Genomic DNA, 22114 nt, shown 5'->3' on the forward strand with positions numbered 1-22114 from the left:
CCACCTACCTGCTGTGTTTGCTCACCATGTGTAAAATTTAAATGGTGTCACTACAGAGATTAACTGGCCCCTGCATCTTAGAGTGGTCCTGATCAGTTGAAACTGTTCTGTTCTGCCTTCCCTATGCTCCCTGAGTGTGCCCTGCTCTGCCTATGTGTGCCATGCTCTGCCTGTATGTGCCCTGCTCAAATTGTTGAACATAAGCCTGGTATTTGTTGTAGGGGTTTGTTAGCATTTGAAAATAAATTATTGTTAGGGGCCCCTAAGGTGTTGGGGATGCTGTGTTATCCAAGGGGAAGAGGAGGAATATGGATTTAGGAGTATGTCTTAGGGAGGAACTCCACGATGCATCTGGTGCCGACACGTCACTATGCGACGAAATGCATGCGACGTGTTGGATGTTGTGAAGAAACATGAAGTGAAGGAGAATCGCATGTAAGAACTATATTTATCCGACTGTCGGCGCGCTGCGTTTTCATCCGACAGTCAGATAAATGTAGTGCGCTGCATTTTCATCTGACAGTCGGATAAAGGTACTCTCCTTCACTTCATGTTTCTTAGCAACATCCGACACGTCGCATGTGTTTCGTCGCATGGCGACGTGTTGGCACCAGACGTGTCGTCAAGTTCCTCCCGTAATATGATAACTTTTTTAACATATAAGTGATAAATGATATCCCTGTAGTGAGCACCAACCATTTGGTTTTTTGGTGTGCTACCACAATTTATGCGGATATGGTCTTGTAATTACATGGTTGTGGTTTAAAGTGGGTGTGGTTTAAAAACAGGGAGTGGTCAGCACTGGCTTCCATTATCTGCCCTCCACTATGTAGGCTGGAAAAATTTCGGCCCTCTGTACCACAGAAGTTGGCTCTGAACTTAAACACATACTGTACACACACTACTACTTCTATTACAGCAGGGTTCAGCCGGAAAATGGCATATCCCAGTTCTTTAGTATAGCAAGACTTCCATGTAAGCAATGCCTCTGGTCTTTAGTTTCAGGTTCAGTCAGCAGGAATTCAATTACTTATATAATTAGAGGATGTTGCTGTTTGGTAAATACGTTGTTAGTTTCTGACTGATGCAGAAGAAGACAAAAAACGTTAGTGTTAAAAACATTACTATCAATGACCTTGTTGTGTCCCACTTGTTAATAAAGGACCCAACCTTTTCTAAAACTATCTCATGTACCAGAACTTGAGATAGTTTTAGAAGCTTTGAAGCTTTCACAGAAAAACACCCTTTCTCTATTGATATCTACTACAGGTATGGGATCTGTTATCTGGAAACCTATTATCTCCCATAGACTGCATTTTAATCAAATAATGCAAATTCTTTCAAAATTATTTCCTTTTTTTCTGTTATAATAAAACAGTAGCTTGTACTTGATCCAAACTAAGATATAATTAATCCTTTTTGGAAGCAAAACCAGCCTATTGGGTTTATTTAATATTTAAACAATTTTCTAGTAGACTTAATCTATGAATATCCAAATTACGGAAAGATCCATTATCCGGAAGATCCCAGGTCGCGAGCATTCTGGATAACAGGTCTCATACCTGTAGTGAATAAGGAACCAGAGTTTATTGGATGGTCCCCTTATAAATACTTGTATGTAGTGCTATCACACAACCACCAGGGGAACCCACATGCAAACAAGTAATCATACAGCGCAGATGGAAAATGAAGGTACTGATGGTAAAATCATTGTGCAGAGAGCCTTATGGACACAAAGGTAACAATAAACTGTGTATTCACATAACTGCTGGCCTTCTAGTTGCAGATAATGAATATGCACTCACCCCCTGTATGGCTAAAGCTTACTGAGTATGATCAGGCCTTCCTCTCTGTATCCTGTGCTGAACTACTGTAAGTTTTGTAATTTTACACTAGCCATAGATTCCATGGGTTTTGCTTTTATTCCAACAGTTTTTATCACATGTGATTATTAGCATTCATTTTCAAATCTGTATTGATACACCTTGTCTTGCAAAGAGCAATCTGCTAAGTGACCGTACATGCTGCATTATGTCATTGTTAGTCCATATGAGAGCGGTGGGAGATGTGTGCTTAGATATACAGATAGTTCTGTCTCTTGCCTCTGGATTTACCTTATTTCCACTAACAAGGACTCCTATTAATTCTGCAGATAAAAGAATCAGATGAAAGCACAGGGTCAGGCGAAGAAGTGAAGAAGTCTCTCCGCAAAAGACGAGTACGAAAAGATTAACATCTCCACATCCCTCTCATTTTTTAATATAGCGATATCCCCCTGATGTTCTCCAAAGGCTTCAAGTCAAATCTCTTTTTATACCTGGTATCTTATGCACCCCATTTAGACCTGATATCTTGCACCCCATTTAGACCTGATATCTTTCACCCCATTTAGACCTGATATCTTGCACCCCATTTAGACCTGATATCTTGCACCCCATTTAGACCTGATATCTTGCACCCCATTTAGACCTGATATCTTGCACCCCATTTAGACCTGATATCTTGCACCCCATTTAGACCTGATATCTTGCACCCCATTTAGACCTGATATCTTGCATCCCATTTATACCTGATATCTTGCACCCCATTTAGACCTGATATCTTGCACCCCATTTAGACCTGATATCTTGCACCCCATTTAACCAGCTTCTTCCATCATGTCTAACCAGAGAAAGAACAAATATGGAATTGATACAGATGTCTATCTCTACAGAGCCAACTGCATATAATATACATTGGAAACACATGTAAGGTTGTTTCTAGTGAAAAAAACCCCACAAATCATTAGACTTTATGTCAGTTTTATATAGATATCCACTTATTACAATTATTCGTTTTCCTGCAACTTGATCAAATAATCTGAACTGTGGAGGCCAGCTATTTATATTTATATATATATATATATATATATATATATATATATATATATATATATATATATATATATATATATATATATATATATATATATTATGGAAAGGCCGTCTCCCATAGACAAATTTTTAAAAATGATTTCCTTTTTCTCTGTAATAATAAAACAGTAACTTGTACTTGATCCAAACTAAGATATAATTAATCCTTATTGTAAGCAAAACCATTATTTTCTTTAGACTTTATAAATCCAAATTTAATCCAAATTATGGAATAATCCATTATCCAGAAAGGTCCAGATCCCGAACATTCTGGATAACAGGTTTCATACCTGTATATACTGTATATATGTATATATTTCTGCCTATTTGGAGACCTTTACTTTGGTTCCACAACTGCTCCAGACTTCTGATATGTACCACCCTACTTTTTATTTTACATGAAGGACGGCAGTCATTGCTTCATGTTTCTCTGCAGGAGGTGCAGTGTATGTAAAGGTTGGACAGGTTCTATAGTCAGGAGCTGCCTCGGGTGTACATAGGGCACTCTCACATTTAAACACATCTATTAATAACTGTTTGCACTCTGACTTTATTTAAGGGAACCTTGCATACAAGTATCTCACTTGAGGTTGGCAGGGGAATTAGTACTTCTCTTGGCTGCCAGTTAAAGTACACCTAGGCTATTGTTGGTATGTGTGGGGGTTAATGCAGCACTCAAAAATATACATGGTCAGCTCCCTACCTTGTAATTGTTTTGCACAGTCCATTTCCTATATTTTCCTATGTTTTATTTCTGTTCTACATGAGGAATCCTGAATATGCAACTTGTCACTCTATGGGGCAATTTATTAAAGGGTGAACAGGCACAGCCCACCAGAGAACGCCACTGTTCAATTCTCTTGTATATATCGGATATTTTGAGTTCTCCTCTGTCACAGTCTGTTCAGCTTTGACTGATACACCCCTTTTTATTACTGAACTAGAACGTTCATCAGCTAAGCCTTTTCTCTTTGGGACTAGTGGCCAAGGCAGTGGCTTAACAGCTGGAGAGCCACAGGTTGTAGTGCCTTATAATAAGGATTTTACATACACCTTGTGTAGAAGTGTATTTCTGAGCAGTAAAACAAACCCACTTTGTCTACTCACAGAGGTGGCCATGATGGGCCCAATAAATTAATCCACACAGGAGGGGTCTTTCATAGTGATGGACGAATTTGGGCCGGGAAACAGTGCCGGCGTCTGTTTTTTGACACCAGCATCCATTTTTTGACACCAGCGCACATTCGGTGATGAAAATGCGCTGGCGTCCAAAAAAAACAGATGCCAGCGTCCATTTTTTTGGACGCTCGTGAATTTTCGCGAATCGCTGGAATTCGCCGCAAATTTGCGTTTACCGAATAAATTTTCATGCCCACTTACTAATATGGAAGTAAGGGATCCCAATCAAACAGGCAGGCATTTGCTCTCATTATTGGAACTGCATTAAACCAACCAACGCTCATCTCTAATTGGCTGCTGTGTGTAAAACTAAGGCTAATTACATAACTGTTGTAGGTAGTGATGGTCGAATTTATTCGCCAGGCATGGATTTGCGGGAAATTTCCGCATTTCGCCATCTGCAAATAGTTTGCGAAACTGCTATGAAAATTTGCTGGCTAAAAAAGTCGATCATATGAAAATTGTCGTGCGTCAAAATTATTTTGACGCCCATTTACTTTACTGCATTTGGACAAAAAAGTCGCACATGTAAAAATTTGTTGTTTTGCGAATTTTTTGCCGATGATACGCCCGTCACTATTTATAGGTTATGAAATGAGTACCAGTGACTGCTATGGATAGAGGCGCCATGCTGGAAGCTGCATTTATCATACTATTGCACCCTTATTTTTATTTCTTGTGGTGCTAATACACATATTATTGTTTCAAGTATTTGGAAAAAAATATAAGCACAATAGTCATATCTAATAGATTCCAGTGGATTCTAATGGATACAGTGGCGACCAATCAGTACAGTGAATGTCCAACTATAGCCCACCCATTTTATTAATTACAGTTTCCAACTTGCTGAATTAACAGCTGCTAACAGTAACAGCTGAAGGACAAAGGTTTTGCTACTGTTTCTTATAATAGATAAATGTGTCATAATTCCCAAGGATTTCTGTTACCAGCCAGTATGTTTATTTATATCAGTGGTGCTACAATGAGCTAATATGATGCTGTCAATGGCCCGCAGTGTTGTATACTGATATGAATAATTTTGTTGTTACATCTTTAGATTCTGCCAGAATTATATGTATGTGTATTGTATAAGGATGTCAGTTTAATTATACATATCCATTGTGCAGCCTGTTTCCCAGTTTAGCAACACACAGCTTCTAATTCAATCCTAGGTGCCCCATGATTTAGTCCAAACGATACCTACCACATAAGCCAGTGGTTTTAAATAAATATTTATTACAACCGTTAACAATGTTGTCCCCTATTTATGCACTTGTGTTGTTTGTTTTCTTCCCCTTGGGGACACAGAATGGCTTGGCAGTTGGGCAAGTTCTCTTATGTCTATGATCTGTTACTTCCAATAGGGAACACTGCTCAGCAGCAGAACCATCAAACCTCTCCCTTTGCTTTAGCAGAGAAACTGTTACATTTGATACATTTCAGGTTTTATTTAGAACCCAGCTCTACCATGAAGGTCTGGGCTCTACCTGGAATGTATATTGTGTGCAGTGCAGATACTGAGTGCACCCAAACATCATCAAGCTCACCATTGAGACACTGGGCCCCATTTGTAAAGATGGGGTTCAGAGTGCAAAATAAAAGCCTTTGCAGTGTGTTATGCCCTTAGGGTACTTGCACACTGGCCTGTTTCTCAGCTTGAATATAAGCACATGCCCTGAAATATCCTTTACTAAAGGGTGAAGTAGTGAACGCTACCATCAATTCACCAGAAATCCCACCCGCAGTGACAACGCCAATTCATTAACAAGCATAGAGGACAATGCGCTAGTGAAAGAGACTGTCGCTAGTGTTATTTCGCACCCTATCGCCAGGCGACTTCTTGCTCTGGCAAACGGTCATTATTTGGCAAATTCACCAAAATGTGAATTTTACTGAACGTTACCTCTTTAACCAGAGTTTCCTTCGCCACCTCAGACCAGACGAACTGATAAAATGAAGCAACATCCTCCTCAATCTTATTTCAGTGACATCATATCCTGCCGGAAATGCATTAAAGTTGTAAAAACGCTGGCAACTTTTCCTTTTTTTTAAGTGGGATTGCCTGCAAAATTCCTAGCTATTGAACTTTTTTTGGGTTAAAATTTTTCCCCAGACATTTGAGGGGCATGCAACATTCATTTTAGGGTGGGCTCATGTCTAGGGCATTACAGGATCTCTTTTGTCTTCATTAAGGTTCCTTGGACATTTGTAATAACAAGTGGCCACTTCAAACACTAAAAGGTTTAGAGCCATTGACAAGGGAGAAGGGCGATAAACTGACAAAACCCGGGAAAACAAAACTTAAAACCTGGGAAATACTCCTATTAAAATGCATTAGAACATGAAGGGACCATGGAAAAACAATGTAAAATCCTGGAAAACACAAAATAAGGGTACGTTAAATCAGGGGTTCTACTACTGCTCTAGTAAACTAACACTTGAGTGCAGATACATCTCCAGTATCAATGAGATAGACTGTGTATTTATAATTAAGCCATAATAAAGACTTTTTTTGCAATAAAAACTAGGAACGAATAGTTATATATGCATAAGTAATTTTAACAGAATTTCATAATTTTGCTGTATTAGAGAGATGCTCCTCAAAGCCACTGAGCCATTTTAATTGTTATCCAACAGATGGCAGCATAATTCTAAACATGGATGGCAGCCCAAGTGGTGGGCCAAATAAGGCCAAGGTCAAGGCATCCACAGAGACACTAATCTCCATCCACATCCATAGGCCAGTTGATGATGATGTTGATGATTGTTAGCCCAGCCCAATCAACATCTGGCCAAACCATGATAGTGATGGAGTAGTTCATTGTTTTAAACCCATACACAAGCCAACAGGCTGCTTTCTATATAAAGAATGTCCATGTCAGCAGGCAATGTTTTTCCCTGTTAGAGCACCATAAAGGTTTCATAGTGATGTTGTATAGTGCAAATTTAGCCCGACAAGTCAGCTTGGGGAACACTTTATGTTATAGAAACAGGGTTTGTGCTACTGCCACATTGTAACAAATATCAATGGTACCACTCAATAAATAAATATTGGATCAAAAATACAAAATTGTAGTAAAGAATAAAGGAGAAAACACTCAAAATTCACCTCAGTCCCAAGGTGCAAGATCAAAAGTACTGTGTCCAAAAAGAATGTGAGGATCTCCAATAATGAAAAAAGAAATATAAAAAGTAGAAAAATGTATTAGGACATAAAACCTAACGCGTTTCGTGCCTATTGGGGCACTTACTCATAGGCTGTGAGTAAGTGCCCCAATAGGCACGAAACGCGTTACATTTTTATATTTGTTTTTTCATTATTGGAGATCCTCACATTCTTTTTGGACACAGTTCTTTTGAACACTTTATGTTAGCAGCCTTCTGATTGGCAGGGGGTTATTGGCTGTGCAGGTGCAGAAGCTTTTAGATGAGAAGATGCTTCTAAAAAAACATACTGCAATACATTCCAGGAAAACTTTACATTTAGGGGCAAATTCATCAAGGGTCGAATTTCGAGGGGTTAAATCCCTTGAAATTCGACTGGGGAATAGAATCGAATAGGCAATTCGGGCGAATTTACGCACTGGCGAATAGTCGAATTCGCGAATAGGCGGTCGATCGAATATTCGCTCGAAGGATTTTCATTCGATCGAATGCCTTTCTATTCGATCAAAAACTTGGAAAACAAGCCCATAGGCTTTTAAAGCAATTCGGTAGGTTTTAGGTGGCGAAGTAGGCAATCGAAGTATTTTTAAAAGAGACAGTACTTCGACTATCGAATGGGCGAATAGTCGCAGCGTTTTTGCGCTCGATCCAGTACTTCGACTATCGAATGGCGAATAGTCGCAGCGTTTTTGCGCTCGATCTATTCGAATTCTACTCAGGCGAATTTACGCCAATTCGATAGTCGAGGAGCACAAAAATTCTAAGTTTTTTTACTTCGAATCCTTCACTCGAAGTTAGTGAATCGGCCCCTTAGTTTGCAAGCCCTTTGTGGCTCTTTGACACTTGCTCCTAGTATAGTCTGCGCTTGGTTATTGTCACTTATTTTTTGGAGAGAACCTTTGACTACAATGCTGAAACAAAGACATAGGAAGAAACCCTATAATCTACTGAGAAATATGACAAAACTCATTAAAGCAAACAAAATAAAAAGGTTTTTATTTCATTAACATAAACATCTAAAATAAATTAGAAACATTATAGGTGCAAACATATCTCAATAACCGTTATTTTGTTCAGTTACTGTGTCACTGCAATATTATAAACAACATACTGTAGTCATCTGGCACCATATTTGGCTCCATATTACTCCCCCACCACCTTTACACCAGAGATATTTGGCTTGTGTGAAAAAGCCTGGTATAAAACATGGATGGTTCACTGTGGCTTAGTGCAGCAAATTATGAAGGGAATGGAAACACAAAGTATCACTGGCACTAAAAAGATATGAAAGCAGATGCTTCTGGCTACTACAGCACAGTCTTTTACCTTATGCTTCTTTTGAATTGGTAATATACTCTCTGCTCTACTAAGCCGTCATCAGACACTGAAGATCTGGGTTGGTTGGCAGCCATGAACATAAATGCAGAATGAAATTAGATGAAGCAGTCTACTCTTGCTCTCTAAACAATTGCTCAACACATACAGACACATGCACATACGAATATTGTAAAATTGCTCATTTCTTGGAGCTGAAAATACTGATAATAATCATTCCATGTAACACGTTGTAAGATACAATCACAGAGGATCGACTAATATGGCCACTGAGCTGTATTTGAGAGATACTCCTAAAAGCCACTGAGCAATTTAAATTGTTATCCAACAGATGGCAGCAGAATTATAAACATGGATGGCGGATCCGTCTGTGGGATCCCTCTAGGGATAAATAATTCCTTCTTCTGCCAATTGATCACTATTAGATGCATCACAACTGATTTTTTAGGATCCTTAATGCCTGTGAGCACTACAGGTTACCATCATGTCTGAGCTGATAGCCAATCACCTTTCTGATTAACAGAATACATTGTATACTTTCAGCATGTGTGATGATGCAAATCTGCAGCTTGTACTTTGTTTTACATGGAAGGTTACATGACAATAGAATAAGGAAAAGGAAGAATGAACAAGTAAAAACTCAGAAAAGAAAGAACATGCTCAAAACACAGCACAGCTTTCCACCCTTCATTATATCAAATAAACGTAGTTTCTGTATGGTAAACTGGGAGCTGAAGATAGATACACAGCTAGGAGGCAAATTAATGTCTCTCTTGAGCGTAACCCACAATCGGATTCTGTGTAAATATCTGATCCATCCCCCGTAAACATAATCCTAATGTTTTACTATTGCAGAGAGCACACAGTGATATCTTACATCTCCATCTCAAAATAATTTATGCCCAGGTCCTGGATACATGATGGGCATCCAAGGACCATTTTCAGTAGTGCAGTTTACACACTGGTCTATTGTACAACATTACAGCTAGCACTAGTTTAGTGAATGCACTTCTATGGTAACCAGACCCTGGTTGAAATAAAAGAAAATGTAGCCCATGAGAAGCCATGATAATGGAACAGCCAATTACTTCCTCTTGCTCTTTGTGTCTGTTGTTTGGAACACACTGGAAGCAGACATGAGATTCTCGATGTACTGGCCCAGAACCTGATTTTCTGATTTTAGTTTGAGGTTTTCTTCTTTAACGGCATCGACGCGAGCAGAGAGATCTGTATGGGAACACAGTACAAGAAAACAAGCCATATTAATAAGTGGCCTTTGCACAAGTCACAGAGCAGTATTATTATTTAAACACTGCAGGTATTCAGTTTGGAATTTAAAAACAGCCACCTGGTTGTTAGGGATCCACCTTCCCTAGAAACGATGCAGCAATTTGAATGACTGCAGGAAAGGTGCACAAACTTACCTGGAATACAAGCATTAGATGGTCTTGATAGAAACTTAACCCCATTAAACCTGTTAAATTTAACCCTGTTAACAATGTAAAATTGTTTAGATTGCTCTTCTAACCACTTTTACAATTTACATAATTATTTTCTAGTTTTTAAGATATTAGCTGAATAGCAACAGTTCCCTAAGCCTAGCCCTTGCTCTCATTCTTATCTGTCTGACTACTTTGCTGAGCTGGCTGACTACTGTTACTTTGTATCAGCAACCATCTGTCCTTAGCCTGCATCCTCCAAACCCCACAATTCCCTGCACATGTGATTTCAATAAGGAAAGGAACAGTGCAATGCATTGTGGGTTATGTAGTTCCTGCATGCTGTCTGTAAGCTGTGGAGAAGTTGTTACAATTTGTAACATCAGTGTTTAGTCCCTCCTTCCCTGCCAGGATTTCAAATGATGCAGAAAGAGATGAAACAGGTAACTGTGATGGGTATATTAGGGGTTTCTGTGTTATGTGGGCCTCGTTTGGAAGCAGGAGTTCCCCTTTAAGAACTAGAAAAAAAAATTAATGACCAAATTTTTACATTCAATTATTTCAAGGCTTTGAATTTCCTTTAACAGTAAAAATATACCCTTGCTTCTTGTAACCAGATAACATTTTAAATGCAGGCTGAATGAGCATAATATGCCTTTAACCAGACTAAACCGAAAGATTTCCGGAGAATCCATTTTTATAGGTCTATTGGGGGGCAGCTCTGCTGTTCCAATTACCAATGTGTGTTCTACTGGTAACATAAAAGACACAGAGCGACTGTACCTGGGACTGACCTGAGTTTAACCACATCTTGTCCCCTTGAGACATCGATTAACAAGTAGAGCCCAAACATTTTATATGCTTCTTAACGTCATCATAACACTCTCATGTTCCTCTTATTGGTGTAAACATGCCTAACTTGGCCAAATGTGTGGAACACAAATCTTTCAAGTGTATTATTTCTTAATAGTTTGTCCAAAACAGCTTTCTGTACTGGTATGGGATCAGTTATCCAGAAACCAGTTATCCAGAAAGCCCATCTCCTCAAATACCAGTAATCCACATTTTTCAAAATTATTCCCTTTTTCTCTGAAATAATAAAACAGTACCTTGTACTTGATCCCAATTAAGATATAATTAATCCTTATTGGAAGCAAAACCAGCCTATTGAGTTTATATAATGCTTACATGATCTTCTAGTAGACTTAAAGGGATCCTGTCATCAGAAAACATGTTTTTTTCAAAACACATCAGTTAATAGTGCTGCTCCAGCAGAATTCTGCACTGAAATCCATTTCTCAAAAGAGCAAACAGATTTTTTTATATTCAATTTTGAAATCTGACATGCGGCTAGACATTGTCAATTTCCCAGCTGCCCCCCGTCATGTGACTTCAGCCTGCACTTTAGGAGAGAAATGCTTTCTGGCAGGCTGCTGTTTTTCCTTCTCAATGTAACTGAAGGAATCTCAGTGGGACATGGGTTTTTACTATTGAGTGTTGTTCTTAGATCTACCAGGCAGCTGTTATCTTGTGTTAGGGAGCTGTTATCTGGTTACCTTCCCATTGTTCTTTTGTTTGGCTGCTGGGGGGGGGGAGGGAGGGGGGTGATATCACTCAACTTTGCAGTACAGCAGTAAAGAGTGATTGAAGTTTATTAGAGCACAAGTCACATGACTTGGGGCAGCTGGGAAATTGACAATATGTCTAGCCCCATGTCAGATTTCAAAATTGAATATAAAAAAAATCTGTTTGCTCTTTTGAGAAATGGATTTCAGTGCAGTATTCTGCTGGAGCAGCACTATTAACTGATTTTTTTTCCCCATGACAGTATCCCTTTAAGGTATGAAGATCCAAATTACAAGATTAAACTTTAAGATTAAGATTCTTTTCTTTAATAACCAGATTGCTGTGTTCCTCCAAAAAAAACAACGTTTCTCGAGGATGGAGGAAACAGAAATGATTATATAGTGTAGTATTTCAGTGTAAAGATATCTCACCCTTTGTGAGTTAAGTGCCTTATTGTTTAACACCTTCTGATTAACACTCCACACATATCAATTAGCATCTGACATGCATGTGTTAAAAAGACCTCACACCAATATGTGTTGCCTATTATTCTTATAGTGCAGTTACAATTAACACATACTCCGACCATACAGAATCCCCAATAATGAAATTCTTTGGACACGTAACTTTTGAATGGGTAAAGGGAAATAGCAGCAAACCGCTGGATTCCTAGTGTCTCCAGTGGTATAGAATACTCACAAGACGTGAGTCGAAATGGGCATAGATAAATGTTGAAATCCTTTCCGTACTTGAACTCCTCCTTCGTTACTTAGGTGAAGAGAAAAACAGCGTGTGCAGAAACGCTTTAAAACTTTTTAATAAATAATAAAAACACACTCACAAACGAGATCTTGGTTATCACTTTAAAAGTTTCAGTGTAAGTCCCCAATGTCACTATGGCTCCCCGGCGTCCCTCAGAGCTCAATCCGTCTTGCCAAAGGGTGCTTCTGCAACTCACAAGTGTGGTCTCGCTAACGCGTTTCGCCTAAGCGGCTTCTTCCTTGAGCGATCGGAAAGGTACCTTTACACTGAAATACTACACTATATAATCATTTCTGTTTCCACCATCCTCGAGAAACTTTGTCTTTTGGAGGAACACAGCAATCCGGTTATTAAAGAAAATAATTTTTGATTTGGCAGAGGAGAACCTAAGAATTGCTGGACTTTGGGGACACCTAATTTTCCTGGGACTCAAATTCATATTTAAATTAATTAATCTAGAAAACCCCAGGTCCCGAGCATTCTGGATAACAGGTCCCATACCTGTACAATGGACTATAGACTTTATTAACATCAGATTTTAGTATCAAGCATGTGATAAAATTCCATTGGATTTGGCTAGTCAATCTACAGTAGAAAGATCCGTTTGGCAGCCATGCTGTGCAAAGAGTTCCTAAAATGCACATATACCGGTAATTATATTTTCCAAAGGAAGGTAAAGTGTCTTGTATCTTAAAAAAATAGTACAAACTCAGGTTTCCTAAACACTCACCTTGCAAATCCATGACTATAACAGATCTATTCCATTGACTTGCAAACTGCCGAAGAGCCCACAATCTACCCACAAATACGACAATAAGTGTAGCATCTCCAATTCAGCAAAACAATGCTGAGTAATCTAAATGAGATGCATAGCCCATCTATAAATAGCTATAAAGCTCACTGGTGAGACAGAATGATGAAATTAATGAAGCTTACAAAAGCCTTACATTCCAAAATCACTTTTAAAATACTTACATGCATTAATGCATTAACTTTAAGTATATAAAGAAAACGCAAGTCAACAAATTTCTTATGTTTCCTTTATTAAAGGGGAAATGACCTTGCTTTTTGGCATAAGCTCATTCAGTTGGGTTAACGTTAGAAAGATGCGTAAACCTGTCCAGGGGCTGAAAAAAAGATTGAACAAATGGAAGAAGATTGTGCTATTGTGCTACTACATAGTACTTGGCTCATATTTCATCAGCACTGGGCCAGGATATAAGGAAAGGGGGTGCCAATTGGAACTACCTAGTGATTCTAACTTTACCTCTCCTTTAAAAGAAAGTGACCCACAGAGCTTCCTAGTGATCTATCACGTATTGTTGAACTATGGAATGATTCCATGCCAAGTAAGGGTTAAACAGTGTTGTACCTTCTAAGGTGTGCTGAAGCTCCAAAACTTGGTTGATAAGCCGAGTCTTTTCTTCAAGTTCAATTTGATTTTCCAAATCAAGAGCTGTTAAGAAAGAAAAATCAACAGTGTTAAACTAACTAACAAAAAGTAATAGTATGAGATATATCTGATCTAAAAATTAGATTATTTTTGCACAGCTCTGTTTTGTATAGGGACTACAGTTTTTGAGGCATCTGAATACAAAAACTGGTACAGGTATAGGATCCATTATCCGAAAACCCATTACCCAGAAAGCTCCGAATTACGGGATCCCCATCTCCCATATACTCCATTTTAAGCAAACAAATCAAAATGTTAAAAGTGATTTCCTTTTTCTCTGTAATAATAAAACAGAACCTTGTACTTGATCTCAAGTAAGATATAATTGATCCTTATTGAAGAAAAAACAATCCTATTGGGTTTATTAAATGTTTAAAGGAAAACTATACCCCCCAAACAATGTAGGTCTCTATAAAAGGATATTGCATAAAACAGCTCATATGTAAACCCCTGCTTCATGTACATAAACCATTTTCATAATAATATACTTTTCTAGTAGTATGTGCCTTTGGGTAATCATAAATAGAAAATTGCCATTTTAAAAAATAAGGGCCGCCCCTGAGAGCGTAGGATTCACTGTACTCACAAACATACCAACAAACCATACATGTTAGGTCACATGAGCCAATTAACAGACAGTGTTGTGTCTTTTGCTTCCACACTTCTTCCTGTTACAGTTAGAGTTGTAGTATTTCTGGTCAGGTGATCTCTGGAGCAGCACACAGACCAACACAAAATGGTGGCTCAAGGCAAGAGATGTAAAAGGGCAAGATTTAGTTAAATATATATTCCAGTTTGGGGAGATTCTTTAATATGCCACTTAATATGATATGAACTATCTGTTGCTTAAGTGTTCATTTTGGGGGTATAGTTTTCCTTTAAATGATTTTATGGTAGAGAAAGATCCCTCATCCAAAAAAACACAGATTCTGAGCATTCTGAAGAACAGGTCCCATACCTATAGAAACAAGCAAAATGAAAGAATCATCCATCAAAGGCAATGGGAAGTAAATCAAGGAGCCCCAAAAGCAAAATTATAGCCTACAATCATGTGTTGGGTCCTCAGCTATTTAGAAAACAAGGTTTGAGTGAACATCTATCCTAAACACAGGTAATTTGCACTCTCTTTGTAAAAGAGACCTAACATGCCTAATCTAGCTTTGCATACTTTAAAAAAAAAAAGAAGAAGTTACTGAGGGTGGCGAGAAATAACGCATGATGTAGAGACTATAGCAATAAAACTGCCAATAATATTGTGATTCAATTGGAAACATGACAATGGATTGGTTTGTTATAACACTGCACCTGAGCTGTTGTGAAGCTAGTCTGATACTATTGACTCCTGTTGGAATTCATTTTTAAATGCAGCATGCAACTTACCATCCTGATAAAGGGAGGCTGTACCCCTGAAACGTTGATGTTGGTGATATAAAACAATAAAAAAGAGGGGGAACTTTCCCCACTGCAGAAATTTGTGTGTGTGCGGATCCGTGAACAAAAAAACTGCTGAACTTACCGTCCATGTCAGAGTCCATAACAGCAACGGGGGAAACCAGAGGAATCAAGTGCAAATGCAATTTACGGAAATCTAAGGATTGGGGGGGAAAAGAGAAAAGTCAATAAGTGCACATAGTACGTGTCTATTACTAACACCTTCAGCACACAGGCAGCAGTATAGACCAAGTGGCAGATCATTTCATTAATGTGCCTTAATATTACTGCTATGGAATTCCTGTTTGCACTGTGCTGGGGGGCCTCATTATTATTAATTTCATGACGGAGGCTGAGGGCCGGTGTAAATTTGAAAACGGGCCGCACTTTGGACATGCCTGGCCTATGGTGTAAGGCAGTGATCCCCAACCAGTAGCTCGTGAGCAACATGTTGCTCTCCAACCCCCTGGATGTTGCTCCCAGTGGCCTCAAAGCAGGAGCTTATTATTGAATTCCAGGCTTGAAGTTTTAGTTGCATAAAAACAAGGTGCACTGCCAAAAAGAACCTCAATGTAGGCTGACAATCCACCTAGGGGCTACCAAATGGCCAATCAAAGCCCTTATTTGGCACCCCAAGAACATTTTTGTGTTGCTCCCCAACTCCTTTTACTTCTGAATGTTGCTCATGGGTTCAAAGGGTTGGGGATCCCTGGTGTAAGGGGTATTTTGACTACCAAAGCGCTTTAGTTTGGGAAATGTTTTGCCTACAACAGACTTGGGCAGTTACACACAGAAGTGTCTGCCACAGACAGTGTTTCCCATGCTATGCTAAGTAATCAGTGACAGGAGATTTCAAAGAATCCAGGACCATTCTAATAAAATGAGGCTGCCAGGCTGAATTAATTGCACATGGAGGGTGACCCTTACAGTTGGATTTGGCACATGATCTGCAAAGCAAAGACTAGATGTATCAGAGAACGCTCTCAGCCTGAGACCAATCCATTGTATTGCACTGGATGGTTTGTATAAGGCAAGGATGAGCAAGCATGGGCCCTCCATCTTTTTTCCAGTGTGAGGGACATTGGAGAGCCATGGTTAAAGGGGGTGGTTCACCTTTAAGGTAACTTTTATTATGTTATAGAATGGCCAATCCTAAGAAGATTTGCAATTGGTTTTCATTATTTATTTTTTATAGTTATTTGCCTTTTTTCTGTCTCTTTGCAGCTTTCAAATGGGTGTCGCTGAATCTTCTAAAAAACAAATGCACTGTAAAGCTACACATTTATTGTTACTTTTTATTACTCATCTTTCTATTCAGGCCACTCCTATTCATATTCCAGTCTCTTATTTAAATCAGTGCATGGTTGTTGGGTAATTTGGACCCTAGTTACCAGATTGCTTCAGATGCAAATTGAAGAGCTGATAAATAAAGAGCTAAATAACTCAAACCTTTCATGAGGATTATAGGACCAGTAAAAACAACAAATGTGTAGCCTTACTGAGCATTTGTTTATAGATGGGGTCAGTGATCCCCATTTAAAAACTGCCGTTAGAAGATAAATAATTAAAAAACTATAAAAATAAATAAATAACGACAACCAATTGAAAAGTTGCTTAGAATTGGCCATTCTATAACATATTAAAAGTTAACTTAAAGGATCAGTAACATCATTTAAAAAAAAAAAAAAATTCATTAGTATAGAACGAAAAAAACCCAAAAAACACAAGGACAAATTAAACTTTTAAATCGCTAAGTCTTTATTAAGAAATAACTTACCGAAACTCAGCTTGTGCTCCTCTTCAGAAATAGCGATCCAATGTGCGGCTCTAGATTTCTCCTCCCTGCTTTCATTATAGGAGATAGCCAGGGAGGAGAAATCGATCACCGCATGATGGATCGTCGCCGTGTCGCCTTTTCTGAAGGGGAGCGCAAGCGGAGTTTCGATAAGTTATTTCTTAATAAAGACTTAGCGATTTAAAAGTTTAATATGTCTTTGTGGGTTTTTTTTCGTTCTATACTAACGATTTTTTTTTTTTAAAAAAAAAAAAAATTGTATGTTACTGATCCTTTAAGTTTTTTAATAGTTTTTTAATTATTTGTCTTCCTCTTCTATCTCTTTCGAGTTTTTAAATGGGGGTCACTGACCCCATCTAAAAACAAATGCTCCATAAGGCTACACATTTCCTGTTATTGTTATTAGTCATCTTTCTACTCAGGCCTCTCCTATTCATATTCCAGTCTCTTATTCAAATCAATGCATGGTTGCTAAGGTAACTCGGACCCTAGCAACCAGATTGCTGAAACTGCAATCTGGAGAGCTGCTGAATAAAAAGTTAAATCCTTCAAAAAACACAAATAATAAAAAAATGGAAACCAATTGCCAATGGTCTCAGAATATCACTCTCTACATCATACTAAAAGTTAATGTAAAGGAGAACAACACCTTTAAGACTTTACAGAATGAGTGACAGCTGTCAGACTCCTCCCATGAGTCCCATCCATAGAAACAAATGGCAGTTTCATTATAAGAGTAAAATACTCGATTAACACAGTCTATGGCCCCTTAATGCTTGTTTGTATCTATAGGCAGTGGGCACACATCTGTGCAGCTGTCATTGACTATACAAGGATGATTCCTGTATGAATAGACTCTATCCTAGGAACAAAGGCACGTCCGTAAATAAGCACAATCATATAAACACAAATCTATACATACAGGACCACGAACCAATGGATCCTCCTCTGCGACACCCAACAGACAGGTAGATGCTACAGAACTGAGCGTGCGTTGTTTGCACTCTACGCGCTGACGTTCCCGATGACGTACTGGAACGTTCATTCTTCTCAGCGCCGAACCAATAACGAGAAGAGGTCAGGAATGTTTCAGCCAATCCTCTGTGACTGTTGGGTAGAAGGGCCGATAAAGGGGCTGGTAATAAGTACGTCACAGCGGCGTTAGGGAGATGGTTGACGTTGCAGTAGCGGCTTATTGTTATGTTACATGTAGCGGATGTGGCTGGACCTCCCACCCGATGTATAAATAATTCATAGATGGGGAGTATAGTATAGAGTATGGGGCGGAACTACTTCTTCCTACTATGATGGTGCCGATTATCGGATTAGAGTGTGGCATGTAGACGCTCGGGTTGGTAGAAATTCGGTCCTTAAAGGGGAACCGTTGCGAAAATGAAAATGTAGTATAAGCTTCAGCATCCTGAAATAAGAAGTTTTCTAAATATAATCAGTTAAAAATTCTGTACCGTTTCTGAAATAATGATGTTTATCTTCACTATCCCTCTCTCAGCATCTGTTTCTCTTCATTCTGTCTTCATTCAGGAGTTGGGTGTCAGATGAATGATCCAATATATCTTATAGGGGGGCTACTTTTGCCTAGAAGATGTATTAAAGCTTACACCCTGAGGTTGGCAATATCGGGCTAATTGGATCGTGGGCCTATCCTAACGATGGGTAACAGGCGGTCGGATCGCGGGACCGCATCAACGAACAGATGCGGCCGCGATCCGACAGGATTTTTAGTCCCGCCCCATAGACATCTGGCTGACTTTCGGCCAGATATCGAACGGGGAAGCTGTCGGAGGGCCAATAAACTGCCGACTCTGCCTGTCAGCAGCTTTTATCGGCCCGTGTATGGACACCTTTACTTCAGTATGAGGAAGCTTATATAAAATCTACATTTGCATGATTCTGTAGAAAAGAACACAAAACACTCTGTTGCAAGCAGCTCAGTACCTGGGAATATACATGAGATAACATAGTTGTGCGGACAAGCCAGGGAAGGAATGTGTAGGGCAAAATAAAATTTTTCGCCGTATGCAAATTAGCCTTCGCTAGCGTAACTTCGCTTTATATAGCGAATCAACGCTAGCGCACCTCCGCAACCTTACGCTACCCCTGTGCGCAACTTCGGATTTTAGTGAATTTGCGGAGCCCTGGCGAAACTACGCCTGGCAAAGTGCGGCGAAGTTGCGCCTGGCGCAACTTCGCATCTTAGTGAATTTGCCCCTATGGGTGACAATTTTTTTGATGCAAGACAAATTACGCGACAAATTTTTGACACGCATCAATTTTTTTCACCCATTACAGTCCATGGGTGTTATTTTTGGGCAAAACTTGTCGAAAAACTTTGCTAATCACTATTACTGAGCTGTCAGACTGAAACACCAGAGAACACCATTTTCAAAATGAATCAGTTAATAGTGCTGCTCCAGCACAATTCTGCACTGAAATCCATTTCTCAAAAGAACAAACAGATTTTTTATATTGAAGTTAAGTTTTGAAATCTGACATGGGGCTAGACATATTGTCAATTTCCCAGCTGCCCCAAGTCATGTGACCTGTGCTCTGATAAACTTCAATCACTCTTTACTACTGTACTTCAAGTTGGAGTGATATCACCCCTCCCTTTCCCCCCCTAGCAGCCAAACCAAACAATTGGAAGGTAACCAGATAACAGATCCCTAACACAAGTTAACAGCTGCCTGGTAGATCTAAGAACAGCACTCAATAGTAAAAACCCATGTCCCACTGAGACACATTCAGTTACATTAAGAAGGCAAAACAGCAGCCTGCCAGAAAGCATTTCTCTCCCACAGTGCAGACACAAGTCACATGATCAGGGGCAGCTGGGAAATTGACAAAATGTCTAGCCCCATGTCAGATTTCAAAATTGAATATAAAAAAACTGTTTGCTCTTTTGAGAAATGGATTTCAGCGCAGAAGTCTGCTGGCGTAGCACTATTAACTGATGTTTTCCGATGACAGGATCCCTTTAAGGGCCTTATTTATCAAAATCCATTTTTCTCTGATTATTTTAATAAAAATGTCAGACCAAACTAGAATCCACGATTGGACCTTATTTATTATTAAAAAAAAACAAAACAGATTTGATTGGATCTGGGACAAACACGAAAAAATCGAGCGAAAATCTGAATCGTACAATTTTTTCAGAGTTTTTTATTTTTTCGGGCTTTTTCCAGAAAAGCCTGCATTTTTTGGATTTTTGCCAGAAAAGTCAGATTTTTTGGCTATTCTAGCGCAAACCACAGAAACTCCCAAATAAGATAGGGACCTCTCCCATTGACTTATATACAAACTCGGTAGGTCTGAGGTGCTAGATTTTCGGATTCAGACTTTTTCCATCCTTGGGGTATAATAAATCTCTAAAAATCAAGGTTTCTTCCACTAAAAATATGGATTTTATAGTTAAAAAAACTCAAGTTTTTGGCATCTGGAATTTAAAAAAATAACCCCCTAAAGTTAAACTTAGATTTTTGGAAAATGGGGAAAAAAAAAAAAAAGGAAAACAATTGAAAAAAAGTCTTTATTTCTGGTGGACAATCTGAAAACAACTTAACTGGACAATTTGACTGAGCTCTTTACAGAGCCAGGCCATGCTCAGAAGCCAAAATAGACCAGGAAGATAGGGGGTAGGGGACAGAGAAGGTACGTGCCTGGCACCCCCCCCCCCCCAGCTTTAATGCCTTTAAGAATGACTTGGATGATTTTTTTGGACAGACAGAATATCAAAGGCTATTGGCTATTGCGATACTAAATTCTATAGTTAGTATTGACATGGGTATATAAAATGTAAGAGGTAAAAAAAAGTATGGAGGGGTGTGTATGGATGCTGGGTTTTCATTTGGAGGGGTTGGACTTTATGGACTTTGTCTTTTTTTAACCCGATTTAACTATGTAACCAGTGCCGGGCCAAGTCAGCAGGGTGCCCAAGGCAACCCGGCCGACTACATCGCCTCTTCTGAAGGACGTACACGCACAGGCGCGCGTGCACTAGGGAGCTGAAGCGCACAAGTCGAGCTTCCATGCACGCATGCGCAGAAGAGCGCACACGTCTAGGAAGTGCCGATTGCTCTCACAGGCGGGGAAAGAAGCATCTGAACTAGGGGTAAGGTGGCAAAAGAGGTACGGTGCCTGGCGCCCCTCCACATTTGCGACCTAGGCACGTGCCTCTTCTGCCTACCCCTAGTTCCGGCCCTGTATGTAACTATCCTTTAGGGGGCTTCCTTTCCTAGCTGATGTATTATAGCTCACTCCAGCACAAACCAAACAAGCAAAATCCAACAAAATAACTGACACTGGCACAAATTCTGCACGTAGAGAGGCAGGATTTCTGGTGTTTTTAAAAAAACAACACTAATATATCTTCTAGGCAAAAGCCTAGAACCCACCTCAGATGCTGATGCTGAGAGAGTGAATATTTACTTGATTATTGTCAAGTTTTGTTCAATATTGTAGTCTCCACAGTGGTCATCTAAGAAAAATGTCAGATTGTACCTTTGTATATCAATTAGTAACTTAATTTACTTAATTTATATGGCAACATCCCTTTTTTTTTTTACTTATTAACAAAATGCCTATAAAATTATTTATTAATAAACCATTGGTCAGTGTTAATGTCCCAGCAGACATTTTGTTGCACTAAATAACGCTCTTCTTCTCTGAAAATCTGTGGCAGTAATGCAGCAGTAATTGCGACAGATTTGCTTATTGCACATGTGTAATTGAAAATGTACATGTCCCAGTGCCAAGGAAAGCTGCCCACACTGTCGCTGGATACTGCAAGCTTTCCCCAAAAACACTAGTAAAATTAGCTTTAAGATGAATACATTTTTAAAGTAAGTTATAGATAACACATACAAGGTTCAATGTTTTCCTTTTCCAGAGAATTGTTCCTCATGACTAGTTAGCAGACATGGAGGGATGTCTTTGGACCCATCTGTATAGTTTTTTGATCACTTTGACTTGTGAGAGCTGTGTATCAAATAGGCTATGCTTTGTATTTATTTACATGTTTTGTTAAGGGAAAATGCTGCCAGCAGAACTTGCACACAAG

General features: G+C 39.1%; 2 protein-coding genes across 5 annotated transcripts in view; one reads left to right on the forward strand and one right to left on the reverse strand.

Moving 5' to 3' along the window:
• The window catches only part of clgn.S (calmegin S homeolog), a 29467-nt gene extending 24127 nt beyond the window's left edge, over positions 1-5340 (forward strand). For all 4 annotated transcript variants that reach the window (XM_018243289.2, XM_041579567.1, XM_041579568.1 and 1 more), the window contains one exon: positions 2153-5340. In XM_018243289.2, the coding sequence (XP_018098778.1) occupies positions 2153-2233 (81 nt within the window). In that variant the 3' untranslated portion in view covers positions 2234-5340. The remainder of the gene's footprint in view (positions 1-2152) is intronic.
• A 2885-nt stretch (positions 5341-8225) lies between these two features.
• scoc.S (short coiled-coil protein S homeolog) lies at positions 8226-18057 on the reverse strand. The gene is made up of 4 exons (XM_041579570.1): positions 17972-18057; positions 15328-15399; positions 13731-13814; positions 8226-9818 (listed from the first exon to the last, which is right to left on the reverse strand). Exons 2-4 carry the CDS (start codon positions 15344-15346, stop codon positions 9676-9678), a joined length of 246 nt encoding a protein of 81 aa, XP_041435504.1. The 5' UTR covers positions 15347-15399; positions 17972-18057; the 3' UTR covers positions 8226-9675.
• Between the last annotated feature and the right edge of the window lie 4057 nt (positions 18058-22114).

The sequence above is a fragment of the Xenopus laevis genome, chromosome 1S (assembly GCF_017654675.1).
Source record: "Xenopus laevis strain J_2021 chromosome 1S, Xenopus_laevis_v10.1, whole genome shotgun sequence".
In the NCBI taxonomy this organism is placed as follows: domain Eukaryota; kingdom Metazoa; phylum Chordata; class Amphibia; order Anura; family Pipidae; genus Xenopus; species Xenopus laevis.